The following is a 16,651-nucleotide window of genomic DNA, read 5'->3' as shown; positions in this document are numbered from 1 at the left end:
CTAGTCAGCATCCTCTTAGGCATTTCATCCTGTGCGTGAGGGAAGTGAGAATGTCTCTTTCTAGATGATGCTCCTCATCTGCAGTTTCATAAGCATTTAAAAAGAATAGATGCTGCCCAATCAAACCATGTATCCCAGCATTCACAGATGCAAATGCCCTTACTCCTGCTTCCTGCCCTGTACCCAATCCCTATTTAACCACTGCAGTAGAAACCACTATTCCATCCTAATGTAACCATGGGAAGGTCGGCTTGATTTCTAACTTCAGGGTCTGGAAAGGTGAGGACCTGAATTAAATTTGGGGGCCCGACTCAGCAATTTCTCATCAGCAATATAGCAGCCTAGCATCAATCCTCTTGGACTTAAGGTCCATTAATCTTCACCACCAACTGAACAATCAAAGGATACAGTTGCCGCAAATGAAGAGGATGATGAAATAGACACAGACCAGCATACCTGGGAAATAGGGGCCGCCATAGGCCATGATCCCATCATACATCACTGCATTCCAGTCCTCCCCTGTCAGGATCTGTGGCATGAGCAAAGGGAACAGCAAATATAATTAAGATTGTTCCACAGTTAAATGTTGTTTTTTAACTACTTATTTAAAGTACTTATATGCTGCCCGCCAATACATTTATCTCAATACATTTATTGCAATGCAACTTAAAACAAATCAATAATAAAATCAATTAGAGGTAATAAATAATGTAATTAGCACAACGCTCAACTCTACAGCAGTGTTCTTTGTGGTATTCCGGGGATGGGGAACTTGTGACACTCCAGATGAATGCAAGATAAATACTCATTGTCATATAATCATCCCGTAAACAAATCAGAATATGTGCTTAATAAAGACCAGACCCAAGACTTGCTCATACTTTCTCATCTTGCTGCTTCCCCCTGGGGAAAACCCACTCTTAGTGCTCAGTTGGAGCAAACAGCAATTTAAGTTTTCCCCCAGACTGAAATTTGCTCCGAGTTAAAGAGTGAGTTTTCCCTCGGAAAGGAAGCAGGGCAAGGAGAAAACTACTCGGTCAGACTCATGCTTTCTAGGCATGGGATAAACAGAAGTGTGGAAGAACCCTTCGTCTAACCACCAAGTAAATTTTGTGCAAGCAAATTAGGATGACTGTGAACAAACGAGTAATCGCTTATGTTAAATTCTTGGAAATATTTAGGGACTATGAGATAGTTCAGATTGTGAGCTTAGAATATAACATAATAAAATATTCAGAAAAAGTATAAACATGAGCCGATCTTTGTATATATCAGCTTCCTACCATCTGAATCTCTCTTGCTTATAGCCCCTAAACGGCTAGCAGCACCTTACTCTAAAGGAGCTGATAAGAACTTGGATCTTAGAATATGGTATCCTATTTTCAACTACTGAAATCTCAATACCTAGCCTCTGTAATACGGTAAGAAATGTTTCAGAACTATTGTTGCTTATCCTAGTGGGTATGCTTTATATTTTTATATCCATGTGTTATTAGAAGCATTTGTTTAGTAATAAAAATAGAAGATGAAATCAAATATTTTCTTGTACCTGGTTACTGTATACAAAACCAAAATTGAACCTGACACAGTTTTAGGTATGCACTTTGTTAAAGTGCTTTTATCAGCTCCAGGTGATGAATTGGCAGCCTAGGGCTTCCAAAAGACTGTGATTATAAACAGAACACAAAGTCTAAATTCATGACACCATACATGTCTTTCTTTCCCTATCAACACTTAAAACCCCAGAAAGCTAGGACCGGTCACAGTTTTGTGTTGCTTCTCCCACAGGATGTATAATTAATATTATTATAATTGTGGTGATGAGGTGGGGTAAACCAAGGCCTGTATTTTTAGAATTTTAGGGTCAGCTAAATTAGAAGTGATTATGGCGTAGAGATCTGAGGGCAAGAATTGAAAGCTTAATGTAGATTGAAAGGATCTCTTTATTTTTGCTGTGAAACCACTACACCCCAACTGTTTTACTTCTGGTGGGACATATTTCCCATTTTGGAGTCCCAACCAAGAAAGAAGAGAACTGAGGTGCAGAGGTTAATAGGGTTAAAAGCTCAGGTTGGCGCAGGGACCCTGCCCACCTGCTCCTTCCTTCTATGGAATTGGCCACAGAGCCGATGTGAGCATACTAGTTTTGCCTCTCGTTCTGTAATGGATACCCATTAAAACTGTAACATGTGATTCTATGGAACTTTAAGCTCTTTTTTCTTCTGTGCACCAGGGTCAACAACCCTTCAATTATTGAAGGGATCACACTGCTTCCTTGTACTGTTCTTTAAGTCTGTTTCAAGGACACAACTGAGTGGCTCCTAAGATCACCCATGAGCCATGGGAAGCTGCATTGACAGCTGTTGCCATTCCCTCTCTCTTGAACATTTTTTTAAAATAGTAGTAGTAGTAGTAGTAGTAGTAGTAGTAATAACAACAACAACAACAACAACAACAACAACAACAACAACAGTGAGGTGGGGAAGTTGACAGGATTGGGACCCAAGTGGGAAATAAGGGGCTTCAACCATTTGTCCCTTACATAGCCCAGTCCCCAGCAAGAACCAAAACCTGTCGAAGGCTGGTCCCAGCCACCCCACCTGTACCCCATGCGTGCTTTTACCTGGAAGACTGTGAGCAAGGCCTGGGGGAAGGTGTCAAAAGTACTGCGCTTGGTCTGGGTCTCATCAAAGTTGAACTTGCCCCCAAAAAGCTGCATGCCCAGCAATGAGAAGATGATAATGAAGAGGAAAAGCAAGAGCAGCAAGGACGCGATGGACTTCATGGAGTTCAGCAAGGAGGCCACGAGGTTGCTCAGCGAGGCCCAGTGCCTGGAAAGCAAACCAGGGATGGATAAATGGGTCGAGGGACTTGGGACACTTCAGCTCACAGGTAAGAACCAGCACTACTAGGATAGGGATGGGGAAACTGGCCTCGCTGGCCTCCAACTCTCACCAGGCCCTGCTAGTACGGCCAATAGCCAAGGGACAATGGGAGCTGTACTCCAAGAACATCTGCAGGGCAACAGGCTCCCCTCCCCTGATGAAGAGGAAGCAGATGTAAATTGATCTTAGCTTCTGAGGGAAGAGGCTAATATAAGTGCAATAAGTACATACTGACCACCTGCCTAGGGTCCTATAGTAATATATCTTCAAGCCATAAGCAAATCAACCTGAATTTTCTAGCAGGCAACCACCTTGAATTAAGCTAACCCCGATTGCATGCCCCAGCCCTAAGCAATGCCACCCAATCACCCATGACTACGACCACCACCTGACCTGGTGACTTTGAAGATCCGTAAGAGGCGGACACAGCGAAGCACAGAGATTCCAAGAGGTTGCATGATCTCAAACTCTACCAAGACAGTCTCCAGGATTCCACCACATACCACAAAACAATCAAAGCGGTTGAAGAAGCTGACAAAATAGGCCTGTAGTCCCAGGCTGTACATCTTCAACAGCATCTCCATGGTGAACAGCGATAACAGTACTTTGTTAGCATAAGCTGTGGCAAGAAAGAGTAGAGGGTCAACAACAGGTATATGGGACAGCCTTATGCTCCTAGTCCTCAATGTTAATTAAGTACCACACAGTACACTGGGTGTCAGACAGACTGGAGGACAGATGCTTCTTCACAGTTTCCATCTGCAAAATGGGAATAATATGATGAAGACTCAAAATATTTTGAGCTGGATGAAAATGGCAGAGCAGAGAGGAGTAAATGGAGACTCCTCAGCTCTCCATTTGACCATCTTCTGCACTTCCCTGTTGATCCTTCTCTACAGAGTAACTCACATATACAAGGCACTTTGGAATGGGTGGGGATGAGATCAGCTGCCCAAGTATTTTTCAGCAAGCCTACAAGTTCGAAACAGGGATGGTCAACTGGTAACCCGCACACTAGACTGACCAAGCAGCTGTAGGATTTATATCATGCATTTCCAAACAATTCATGCATATCAGCTCAAGTATGGGCAATTTCAATATTCTCAGGGACCATCTCATTTGTTCTCCAGACATCAGTCCATCCAGAGGTAGAAAATCCACACGGATGTGTAAGTGGTCGTGCTCCATATCAAAGCTGGTGTCAGTTAGGATTTCCAGTTATGAAGCACATGTGCTCAGGGCAGGCAATGCATTGCATACAAACATATGCAGTTACATATTACATACTCGGCACACATAAATCTAAAGAGAGGAATGTAAAATATCTGAATATCTGTGTTTCTTATGGCTTGGACATGTTTTTCTTTTACTTGCAAATAGAACTGTGGGCAAAGTTTTCGCTATGTCTTGGTAAAGGTTTGTTAGGGCAGGAAAGAGCCAGATAAAATTGCCTTACAATAGGGATGGAGAAACGGTGCCCCTTGAGGCATCAGTGGGTTCCCTTTACCCCCCCCCCAGACAGCACATGCTGCCCAGTGTCAGATCACGGATGGTGGAAGTTAAAAGTCCAGCAACACCTTGAGGATCATGGTTCAGCCACTCCTGCTACAGAACAGTAGATGGCAGTCAAGAATTTCTAAACCAGTGTGTGGTTTTGTTTAAGAGAAGTGGAACAACAGAATTTTGTTTCCCCCCAAAATCAATAGTTGGGGAAGGGAGGCAACAACCCCCACCCCCCACCTCAGCCAATTGTATATCAAAAATTCATTCCAAACCATGTTCCTGCTTCTCAGTCCTGACCACAATCACTAAGCTAGCCTCGTAGGCCACATCCATACCATACATTATCCGCTTTAAACAGTGATGGTGCTCCAAAGAATCCTGGGAACTGTAGTTTGTTAAGAGTGTGGGGAGTTGTTAGGTGACCCCTGTTCCCTCACAGAGCTACAATTTCCAGAGTGGTTTAACAGTCAATCCCCCTTTAAATGCATAGTGCAGATGGGTCTTAGAGGCTCTTCCTGCTCTGCGCTAACTCCTGGACAAGACTCCCTTGCTGGCGCTAGTATACATTCCCTGTGTCTTGCAACCCTACCTTGGATTTGCGTGAGCCAATCAGGCTGATTGTAATGCTCAGAGGCAATTGTGAGAGTGTTGAGAAAGACAAGGAGCAGGACCATCCAGTAGAAAGAGACGGATTTGACAGCCAGGCGACATTTCTTCCGGAAGAGACGGTTGATGCGTCGCACTCGGCGGCTGCAGCAGAGGGGGGGATGGGGGGGACAGATATCACTGATGAGAGCCAGAGAGCAGGAGAGCCCTGGGCAGAGGGGAAGGCAGCTTTCATCCTACTCACCCAAATTTGGTCTTGGAGAGCTTGCCTCTGTGGAAGACAGGAGAAATTCAACAAGAGAATTAAACACAACTCTCTCTCAGCTGCAGTTGAAAGCTGAGAAATTACAAATTGATCAAGGATCTAGGGGCAGCAGTTCTTAGAGGAGGCTGACAGACACTGTCAGCATTTCACATTTCACAGATATCCCAAACCCAAATTAGGGTTGCCAGGTGGCACCCCCCAACATTTTATTTATTGATTTATTTTGCTAGCCTTTATGCTACACCTTTAACTGCAACCTGACAGGCAGAAATGAAGCAGATGGAAAATGTCTCCCATCACTGCATCTTCATGCCAAGAAAAGACTGAAGGCAAGAACACTAAAAAATAGCCTATCTCTTTCTGTTTCTACTATCAGAAAGTAAATATAGGACCGTAGCTAGAAGAATCACCTTCTAAAGTTATCTCAGCTTTACCACAGTTGCTCAGTTTTATGATCTGGGCTGGAATCTGACCTTCTTGTAACCACTGGGTTAAGCCACGGTGCAGAGAGGTTAAAGCAACAATCAAGTGTTGGGACAGCCCAACAATGTGTCTCCCCCTCTGCCCATCTCTATTCTGCCCTACCCTAGCAATTATTTTCTCATGTTCAGCTGCCAGGGGTGCCCCTACTATAAGGCAAGATGAGGCAGTTGCCCAAGAAAGCATATTTTGAGTGCTATTAAGGGAGAAAGAGTGGGACAGCGGGTGGTAACTAGACCTGCCAATGGAAGCCACTGCAAGGGCTTCTGCTTTTCTTCCTCTCGCCTCCCCCCATTCCTCCCTCCTCCCCGCCAAATTGGCTCCAGCAGAGATCAGGATAACCCCCAGAACAGTCTACAGGGGGACGAGAGGGCAGATTATTCCACCAGGCAAGCAGGAATGCTTGCACTGACAGAGTAATCTGCTTAGCATTATTCTGAATTCCTCCCAGCAAGAAGCAACATATGGGACCCAATCCACTTGGACTTTCTCGTGTGCAAATCCTACTAAAATGAATATAAGCTGCTGAAGAACACTGATAAATTGTGCCATATTAAATCACAGGGGTAAAGGAACTGCGTCATGTTTAACTTAAGGGCCTAAAAATGCCTTAGACTGGTTCCAGCCACTGCTACATTCTTGGCAAGACACACTCGCCTTTCAGTGCTGATTTGGGCATCATTACAAAGCACTCTTGCCTGAAAGGAGAGAACACACTGTGGTAAACAGGAGGAAGTGGTTAGCGATGTAGGTTAGGTTCAAACTATGAAGCACTTTCTAGGCTTATTTTAAACCTAGAATCAAAGCTACCTGGATGGTAAAGTTGCAGCCTCTCTACATTTGCCCATAGTCTTGTTTTCAGGACACTGAGCTAATCCGCTCAGCTGCCTCTGCTGCTGCAGGTGCTCAGCTGCCTACCTCTACCACTCCTCCATCTCTTCTATTTTACACGGCGCATGTGATGTCACTGTGGTACTCGGCCTCCTTCATTCAGCATGGAAACAGAGGAGGAGGCAGAGTGGTGCAGCAGCACACAATCATTGGCAGAGAGGAGAACTGTCAGAGCATCTCAGCAGCAGTGCCCACCGGCCTTCTTGCTTGTCAGCCCACCCACTTTACATCATGCAAGACCACCTGCCCAGGTGACTGAGCCCAGACTAGACCTGGAAGAAGAGGGCAGCAGCAACAGGAGTGCCTTCCATAAGCTTCAGATGGTGGTGGCCGAGCTGTGCCTCGAACTTCTGTTGTCTGGTAACCTCTGGGTTGGATTACTGCAATACATTCTATGTGGGGCTGCCTCTGACGATGGTTCAGAAACTTCTGCTGGTGCAGAATTCAGCAGCCAGGTTGCTCATTGGGGCAAGACAATTTCAGCATATAATGCCAATCCTGGCCTGACTGCAGTGGCTGAGAGTTTCTGGGGTCAATTCAAAGTGCTGTTTTTTACCCACAAAGCCTTTAAAGAGCTCAGGACCACAATACCTCAAGGACCATCTCTCCCCATATGAAGTGACCCAGACCCTGCAACCATCACCAGAGGCCTTTCTTTGTGTGCCTCCACAGAAAATCCAGAGGGTGGCAACATGAGAGCAGACCTTTTCTGCAGTGGCTCCCCATTTGTGGAATACTCTCCCCCGGGAGGCTCGCCTGGTGTCATCATTATTTAGGCGCCAAGCAAAAACGTTCCTCTTCTCCTAGGCCTTGGCATTTTAAATTGGGGGTGGGGTACTGTTTTTGTTTGTTAATACATTATGTAATTTTGTGGGTGCGTTTTTGTGTTTTTTTTGGTAAACTCCCCTGTGAGTCAACCCCAACCCAAAGAAACTGAAAATGTAACATTACTGTACTAATCCATTCTGCCCTCCCTCCCTTTGACTAAGGAAACTCACAAACTCACAAACACACATCGCAGCAATTGTTCTGGTGATGCTCTTCCTCCCCAACATTCTCCGTATTCACTGAGGTGGTTTCACTGGCAGGGAGACTGGCTGGGGAGAGAGAAAAGCAAGTGGGATTTTCAAAAACAGCACAAACCACATTAAAGTCAGTGTTGTGGCATTAAAACCACAACACTGACTTCCCTTCAGCATCATGAATATGACACTGGTCACATTCATCATAAGAGTAGGTTGAAAGTTTGAAAAGTTAAAATTTTGGCTGAATTAATGAAATAAAGCAAAATGCCTTTTGTTTCCATTGCTACCACCTCTGTTGCAGTGACAGTGGTGCTGAAATTCCCAGTTGCCATTGGCTGGGGCCACCATTTTGCTTTCCCCATAATGCCCTTGTGAGTGATGCATGTCATCATGTGACATTATTCCAGGGGAATTATAGGGGGGCGGGAATGGCATCTGCCAACAGCTGTCCACTGGGAGCAGCATAATGCAGACCAGAGGGAGGAGGGAGTCTGTCTCTGAGACAGAAAATTCACTGCACTCCAAAACATCCCACAACATGAGCTCAGCCCAACACAAGAAATTCGTTTTTGTTGTTGTTCCCAAATGTACTTCTAAGGCTGAATACAAAAACAGTTTTTTGAAAAGTAAGAAGTAGTTTGAAAAACCCTTCTCTTCCAATGGTGTATGCATACTGCCACCTCTTATTAAACAAGTTTTGCAGGTGTTCGAAACAATTTCAAAAAACTGCTTATCAAGAGGCAAAAATCAGGAAATGTGTAACCATATTAAGCATTTTCAAACTTCATTCAACTTTGGAAGACAAAAACCTGTCTCCAGCTTAAGCATGAAGATGGATGTAACATAAAAAGAAAATATGAATGAAATCAAAGTAGGCTGTGGATGAAGCATAGGTGGGGGATTGGACAGAAATACATGATACATTTTGAATATATATTTTTCTGCTTAGCTCTTAAAGAGAATGAAACATGGCTACTTATGGAAGAAAATGAGGACATTACTGTGGGTGTCGGTGGAGTGATTGCTGTATCTGAACCATTTCTTCTTCTTCTTCTCCGTCAGGTCTGCCACAGTCACGCCTTCCGTAAGCAAGGCAGGGATGAATGACATGATGGAGGGATGAATAGGAAAGGAAATAATTTAGGGAAAGGGGTAAATGAATGAAGAATAACAAACTAATGTGAGTTACATAACAAAGACAATGGAGAAAAGTGGACAAGTTTCTCTCGCTCTCTTCAGATTCCTTTTTCTTACGTCAAAGTTGCCAAGATTAAAGAAAGAAGCAAGGGCTCCTCCACCCCCGATTTGCACTTCCTAGTACTGAAAGCTACAGGGGCAGACTTGCGCTTTCTGGGGATGTACATCCAGGGGCGAACGAAGGCATAGCGACACCCGGGGCGGGGCTAAGCGGGTGCATGTGTGGCATCGCTATGTATGACACATGCACCGTATGTAGCGACGCCGCACATGCGCTGTACATAGCAGTTTGCCAATGGCACCGCTCCAGCGCTGTATGGATGGTGCCAGGATCCTCTGCTCGCGGCTGCAGCCACGAACGGAGGATCCTCCACATGTGGCTGTGGCTGCGTGATGGCTGCTTGCACTGCGGCAGTAGCGCAAGTCCCCGCAGGGCGCCTTCTTGCCCCCCCCCCAGACAGGGCACCTGGGTTGCACCCCCCCCGCGCCCCCATTGTGACCGCACTGTGTACACCCCACTAAGCTCCATCCAAACAAGTGGGTGTGACACAGCCATGAACCTTTATGAAGGTACAATCCAATACCATATTTTTCATCATATTTCAGTGGAAATGTTAAAACTGATCAAAAACATTATTTTAAAGTAGTGTTGAACAAATTCTTAGAAGTTTACTAAAAAGTGTTTTAGTGCTAACAGATCAGCAGAGAAAAACGGGCACTAAAATGGTGCTGATTGAAAAGGCAACATGTCGTTTTTAATTCTAAAAAAGGAAATTTTCGCTAGATCACTTTCCCCTCATTTATCTATTTATATAGCTGTGTCTAAAATAGACATAAGGAAACAACAAAGGAGGGGGGGTGAAGGCAGTGGGAAGCAGGGGAAACACTTGCGATTATTTTCATTACACGTACCTGTGCTATTTTTCTAGAAAAAATGGTGCTAGTAATCACCATGTTTTCCTTGTTTTCTTATAATGGCTATGGTACCCACCTGAGAGGTGCCGGAACTAAGTTCCTGTGAGTTCTGGCTTTAAAAAGCCCTGATATATACTTTGCCTTAATTACAATAGGTCCATGCTTTAAAGCTCTGTGTCTGAGCTCTCTCTCTCTCTTGCTCCAGAGCTTTCCCTGTGAAAACCCACTCTTTGCTGCTGAATTGGAGTAAACGGCAATCTGCTGAAACCTGCATTGCTTTTTGTCATGCTTCAGCTTTAAAGAGCAGGTTTTCACAAGGAAACCTGTGCCTGGAAAGAGCAGGGCTAAAGGTAAGTGTGGATAAGCCCCAGTTGGAGCACACTGAGACTCCTCAAGTTGCCTCCATTTCTGAGAGGGTAGTCAGAGAGGCAGAAGGGTGAAAGGACCAAGATTCTCCAAATTTGTCCTCAGCTGACTGGGGAGGGAATACAGATGAGCTGAATAGGAGACTCATAAATATCTGTCTACTCACAATGCTGACCTTAGTTGCTCTTACCACTTGCCCAGCGACCCCAAAGTAACTAATGAGGTCCCAATGAACTAATTAACTCAGCGCCAGGGGTTTTACCCTTGGAACTCTCTTCCGTTTTCCCTTGCTGCAAATTATAGCCATGGGGAAGGGTACGCACAAGTAAAAGCATGCTACTAATTGGCCAATTCTGGGCATTGCTGAAGGAGAGAGCACAACCCCTGTATCCCTTCCCTCAGCAAAAGGCAGAGGGAGAAAAATAAAGAGACAGAGGGATTGGCCTGGCCTGGCCTGGCCTTCTGTTCCTGCCATCCAGTCGTGTCCCCGACTGCCAGATCCACCTGCTTCCCCAGTAGGTACACGGCATCGGACTCCCCTCCCTCCTCTCCACAAGAAGGATCCCTTCCCCAGCTGCCAGTTTGCTCAGGTTCTCAGTAATCTTGCATCGCTGCTGCTTGGATTGATTCCTCTCTAATCCCCTCACCCAGAGCTGCCACAAGGCCCAGATGGTAGCATCCAGGCCACTGACTAAACTGTCCCCTCCTTCAGCAGGGCACTGTTCTCTGGCAAAGCAGGGCTAGGAAGCTGGCAGCGGGTGGCAGGCGGAGCCCTTACGAGTGTGCTTCTCGTCTGCCTCGTCCCCTTCCTCGTCAGGCTCTATGTCTTCGGCCTGCGTGATCCAATCCAAATAGCCCTTCAGGTCTTCCTCCATCTGCTGCTTCTCCCGTAACTTTTGGAAGTCACCCCGGGCCTTTGCCTTCTCTCGCTCCTTGGAAAATTCTCTGTGGGGAGAAATGGGTCAAATTAGCTGCACAGGCCAGCTTAGCCATCTGCTGAAAGACACCTACTGGTGCAAAGCCTGCCTGCCAGTAGCACAGCCTTTGATCCAGCTGGTTGTCATGTGTTTGGCACAGCCGGAAAGCTCTCTGGGTGCTTAAGGGACACACAGGGCTGAATCAAAACATCAGAAAGTCAGAGCAGGGAATGAGAAATTAAGTACAAGCTCCCACCTACCTCCACAAACATATAATACATACACTCCAATGTCAGGGTCATCCATGCGCCAGCTACCCACAGATCTGGCCACCTCAGCTAGGCCACAGATGTCACAGGCAGACAGCGAACAGAAAATACACCACAGATGGTCAACCTGTGACATGGGGTTATGACAGTTCATGGCACTTCTGAACCACTCCTGAAATCTGTAGCACTCCTGGCTATGGCATACGAGAGTCAGGCCTGAATTCTTGCCTGACATGCTAGTTCTGCACTGCTCTGCTCTACAGATCCTTAGATTAGAGGCAAAACCATAACAAGGCACAGGGTGACAAAAGAGCAGCCCTGCTAGATCAGACCAAAGGCTTCTCACAGAGGCCAGCCAGATGCTTATGGAGATTCCACAGCAGGACATGAGCACAACAGCACTTTCCCACTCATGGAGAGGTAGATTGGGCTGAGAGACAGTGAGTGGCCCAAGGTCACCAAGTGAGCTTCATGGCTGAGTGGGGACTAGACCGTTGCTCTTCCAGGTCTTAGTCCAACACTCCAACCACCATACCACTCGGGGTCTCTATTATAACGTCTAATGCTTTGGGCATGGCTTGTGTCACACTCAAGGCTGCCCCAAGACATTTTGGAATCTGCAGTGAACCACAAAATAGTGCCTCCACTCTGGCCAGGAAAGAAGGGGCGAGTTAAGATCGACATCTAGAACAATGGGGGGGGGAGATCTATATCAGGAACAAGAGGTGGAAGAGACCAGCAGCACCTCCTGTTTGCAAAGAGGCTGCAGTAGAGGCAGCGGGGGGGGGGGGCTTGCCAAGGAGATCTTGCTCTCCACGAAGTGTGCCACAGCCGTTGCTGCCACTGCAGCAGTGGCAACAGTGGGCAATGCTTTCCCTGGAGGGCGGGTCTGCTGCCCCTGTGGATCCTGCCGCCTGAGGTTGTCGCCTCACCTTGCCTCATGGCTGGGCTGGCCCTGTGCACACCTGCTAAAAAAAATCAGTCACCACTACTATTATACACTACAGTGGTTCCTCGGGTTAAGGACTTAATTCGTTCTGGAGGTCCGTACTTAACCTGAAACTGTTCTTAACCTGAAGCCCCACTTTAGCTAATGGGGCCTCCTGCTGCTGCCGTGGCGCCAAAGCACGATTTCTGTTCTTATCCTGAAGCAAAGTACTTAACCCGAGGTAATATTTCTGGGTTAGCGGAGTCTGTAACCTGAAGCGTATGTAACCTGAGGTACCACTGTATATCAAAGTGCCCTGACAAGTCGGTAACTCAGCAGAATGGCTCTTCCCTTTGCCTGGCATCTGGCATCAGTCATTCTGGCCCTAAATCCACAACCCACTAGCTTCTTCTGCTCCCTTCGCTGCGGGGGTGGGGGAGCGGGACAGCATAGAACCTGGACCACATCAACTGTCAGCAATCATTGCACACACTAACTTGCTAAAAGATATCATACCAACTCATGGTTCACGCTAACCAGTTAACTACTCAAGAGACGCCATGGTTTAGAGAGGTGGTCTGCTACCATTTCCTGTTTTATCAGTACTCAGGTTTATAACTTCACTCCCATTTCTACTAGGTGTGTCTTTGAGAAGGTAAGCAACCATTGTAAACTATGCTTTCTTAATTCAGATATCACACTAAACCATAGTTAACAAATATAGTACTTCAAACCAAGTTTTCTGGTTTTGGTTTGCCCAACAATAGTTTGTCAATTTAGACATCTTCCTACCCTCTTTTTGCTTATGCCTCATTCTTCCTATCTGACTGTGAACCCATGGGAATGGGTTTGTCCCCTCACACCCCGTGTGGGGCTAACATTACTTTAAGCACCCAATGAATGAATCATAACAATTCCACAATTTATGCAAGCAAGTGAAACTACATGCTACCATGAAAAACCAAATATAGAATCACTACTACTAGACTTGCAAGGTGGAAAGTGGGTGGCAGTGCAGAATCTTTCCCACTAAAATATAACCATTTGATACTGCAAATGAGCAAAATCAATTCAACAGATATTACAAAGTACAAATGAAACCCACGCTACCTTTGGCAGATTCTGGATCTCTCACAGAAGTCACCTCCCCATTTGAATGCTGATGGAACCATTTTGTGTGAATGGTTACATGCTATCTATGTATCCAGCTATCCAGTTGCCACATGTATGCAGGCACAAGAAGCAGTCCTCAAAGGCATCCCATAAACTGATTCACATGCTATACTCACTCCAAATCCGACTTACCCACTCAGCACACCCAAAACCAGATTGAGCACGAAGAAGGAGCCAAAGATGACAAGGCTGACAAAGTAGAGCCAGGGCAGTTCGTGACCCATTGCATCCTGCATCTGGAGTAGAGAGGGGGACAATAAGCAGGAAATTATATGGATTGCTCTGTATGAGCCATTGGCAGGGCTGCTCCCCGCCCCCCCCCCCCACTAGTGGAGGAAGCTGCCTCACCCAGTAGAGCACATCAGTCCAACCTTCCATGGTGATGCACTGGAAGACAGTCAGCATGGCAAAAAAGAAGTTGTCGAAGTTGGTGATGCCCCCATTGGGTCCTTCCCACTTCCCACGGCACTCACTATTGTTCGTCAAGCATTCCCGGCCATGCCCAGAGAAGGCACAAGGTGATGGGTCCTCCTCAGCCTCCAGGTCTGCAAGGGATGCAGAGATAATTTGGGAGGGTGGACGGACAGGGAGTGACAGGTTCATTCTAGTGCTTAACCAAACGATGTTTCACAAACATCTGCATATCTCTCAAAATGTGCCCTGTATTTCCAACACCCCCCACCCCGACTACTAAAACACACAAACACAAAAAATTCACTTGATAGTTCAATATTCTTTTAACATTTAGGCATTTAAGCATATCAGCAGACAGCTTTTAAAATCCAGTCATGCATTTATGTTCCTGAAAATGAAACTGGCTATTTGGGTTAGAATCATAGAATTGTAGAGCTGGAAGGGGCTCCGAGGGTCATCTAGTCCAACCCCCTGCAAGGCAGGCATGTGCAGGTGGCTCGTATGGGGATCAAACCCATGGCCTTGGCGTTATCAGCAACACACACTATCTAACTGAGCTAAGAGAAGTTGCATATGTAATAGGGAGCCCTTGGAGCACCCACAATTGCCTAACCTTGACTCCCATAGGTTCAGGTCGGGGGTCACAAGCAAGAGACTTCAGCCAGGAGATAGAAGCAAAACAGTGGCCTGTAGGCCTGATCTTTATTGTTGCAAGACTTCCCACCACCACAAAGACAAAGCAGCCAGAAGCCCCAAACAATGGTTACATCAGTTTTAAAAGTTTCCCATAATACATTTCCAGAAGCATCATCAAGACATCATAGATACGTCACAGAAAAGGTGTGGTCACAGGTAGAACCTGAGATCCAGGAATGTACCTGTCAATCAAATATAGTCTTTCACAGTACAAACTCCTTGCAAAGGTCCTGCAGACAGACATGACTGTACATCTCAGGGATTATGGTGGGCTCACTAACCCCTCCCTTTATACCTCACTTCCCTGGGTCCTAAATGTCATTGGAACTGAGACTGATACAATGAGTAATTTCTTATGGATTTCTAAAGTTTTCTCATTGAACCAGTACGTAGATACATTTACCAGTGAATTACTACATTTGGTATTGACACTTTCCCTGTTTTCCTTTGTTGGAGGCCTGAGGCTCCATGGGGAGTCGTGGGCACCTTCTGCAAACTCTGCTGTTATTCCTTTTCTCAACATTAGGGACTGCCATCAGGGCTCTGGAGCCTCTGACCAAGCAGGCACCTTGCAAATGGAGCTTTGAACCCAAATGAATGAGGTTTTGATAATGTGCAGTGAAGATTCCCTGTTCTTGCCTCGTGATGAGGCAAGGCTCGGGGGGGGGTGTCTCTCAACCTCTCCCATTCAATTTCCCTGTAACACATGAAACTCACTATGTAGCTCCTGATCACATTGTGAAAGGCTCTTTCAAGTTTATAACAACAACAGCAACAAAGCAGCAGATGATGATAAAAGATATCTGCAAATAGGTATGAAAAAATGTTTGAAAGAGAAGCCTTTCACATTCTTCAAAACTGCAGCTCTCACACTGAAAACTGAATTCAACAGAAATTCATCCCAGCAGTGCTATTCCCCATTCTGGAAGGAAGGAGTAGGATTATTCCCTACAGTTCATTTGCGCACACTTGGATTGGTCTCTCTCCCTAAAATTTAACATTTTTGGAGGCAAGAATGATCTACATACCTCCCCCCCCCCACTTGCAGAACTATACCTGAACCAACGATGAAGCAGGTCTTGTGCATGCGGCCGATAAAGAGCTCCAAGCCAATGATAGCATAGATGATGATGACGAAAAGGACAAGCAGCGCAATGTGCAGGAGGGGCACCATGGCTTTCATGATAGAGTTCAAGACAATGTGCAGGCCTAGTTGGTGGAGAGGATTCAGAACATGGTGTTAACTTTGCAGAAGCATGATGAGCAGTGCTGCAACATGCAGCGCAATCACAACTGGCCATGTATGCAGGGGCACATGGCTGCACGTGGAGAGCTCAGTCTCAGGAGCAGAATACAACCAGAAGGGGTGGAGGCATTCTCCTTCACAGCACAATGAACCTGAAGCTAAATCATTTGCAGATGAATTGTCTCTGGGTCAAATTTCATACACCGCATTGAAGGAGCTGCTCCTGCTATTCATTGTGCAATGTCCTTGCAGCAGTGCAGAGCATGGTGAATACAGCTGTGTGCTGCTGTGCATAGCATGTAATACAATGTGGAAGCATGAACTAAAATGCAAGTGGTGCTTTAATGTGGCCCTGCACAGCAGGCATGCAGTTTGTGGGAACTGTATTTAAGGAGACTTGCAGAGTGACTGTAAGTCACAATAATGCAATCACATGGAATGTGTCGATGTGCTGCCTAGCAAGACAGCATGCAAATCTGTGCACATGGTAAATATGTGCTCTGGGTAATACTGTGTGTCTGCATGAAAGCCAACATGAAGCTCGATGTGCAGGTCTGGTTGCATACAGTGCAATGCCTGTGAGGCATTGTAGCAGATTAAACATGAGCTGCAGTATAATACTGCAGTGTGATCTAGTGCAGAATAATAGCATATGTTTGGCAAAATAAAGTGACTCTGGCTAATGCCACGACATGCAGTGAGGTGCAATAAGGCAACCATTATGTGGCATAGGCCCCAAAATTGCTGTGTATGGTCCTTATTGCTCTGTGGTATAGCAGCGCAACTGTGCACAATGCAGTGTGGGTATGGCATCACAAGAACACTGCGACAACACATGGTGCAGCACCTCTCTGCTCAATAAGCTACTCTGGCAA

General features: G+C 46.0%; 1 protein-coding gene across 1 annotated transcript in view; it reads right to left on the bottom strand.

Annotated features, from left to right (window-relative positions):
- CACNA1F (calcium voltage-gated channel subunit alpha1 F) overlaps positions 1 to 16,651 on the bottom strand; it is a 67,231-nt gene that overhangs the window by 42,546 nt on the left and 8,034 nt on the right. The window contains exons 6-16 of the mRNA XM_082205774.1: positions 15,587 to 15,739; positions 13,769 to 13,965; positions 13,553 to 13,656; positions 10,912 to 11,078; positions 8,657 to 8,734; positions 7,637 to 7,727; positions 5,239 to 5,265; positions 4,978 to 5,138; positions 3,279 to 3,504; positions 2,624 to 2,831; positions 409 to 529 (exon numbers count right to left, since the gene is read on the bottom strand). Coding sequence (XP_082061900.1) covers positions 409 to 529; positions 2,624 to 2,831; positions 3,279 to 3,504; positions 4,978 to 5,138; positions 5,239 to 5,265; positions 7,637 to 7,727; positions 8,657 to 8,734; positions 10,912 to 11,078; positions 13,553 to 13,656; positions 13,769 to 13,965; positions 15,587 to 15,739 — 1,533 coding nt within the window. The remainder of the gene's footprint in view (positions 1 to 408; positions 530 to 2,623; positions 2,832 to 3,278; positions 3,505 to 4,977; positions 5,139 to 5,238; positions 5,266 to 7,636; positions 7,728 to 8,656; positions 8,735 to 10,911; positions 11,079 to 13,552; positions 13,657 to 13,768; positions 13,966 to 15,586; positions 15,740 to 16,651) is intronic.

This window comes from Podarcis vaucheri, assembly GCF_965113315.1.
Source record: "Podarcis vaucheri genome assembly, chromosome: 17".
Taxonomy (NCBI): Eukaryota; Metazoa; Chordata; class Lepidosauria; order Squamata; family Lacertidae; genus Podarcis; species Podarcis vaucheri.
This window is presented reverse-complemented; position numbering and strand designations above follow the sequence as displayed.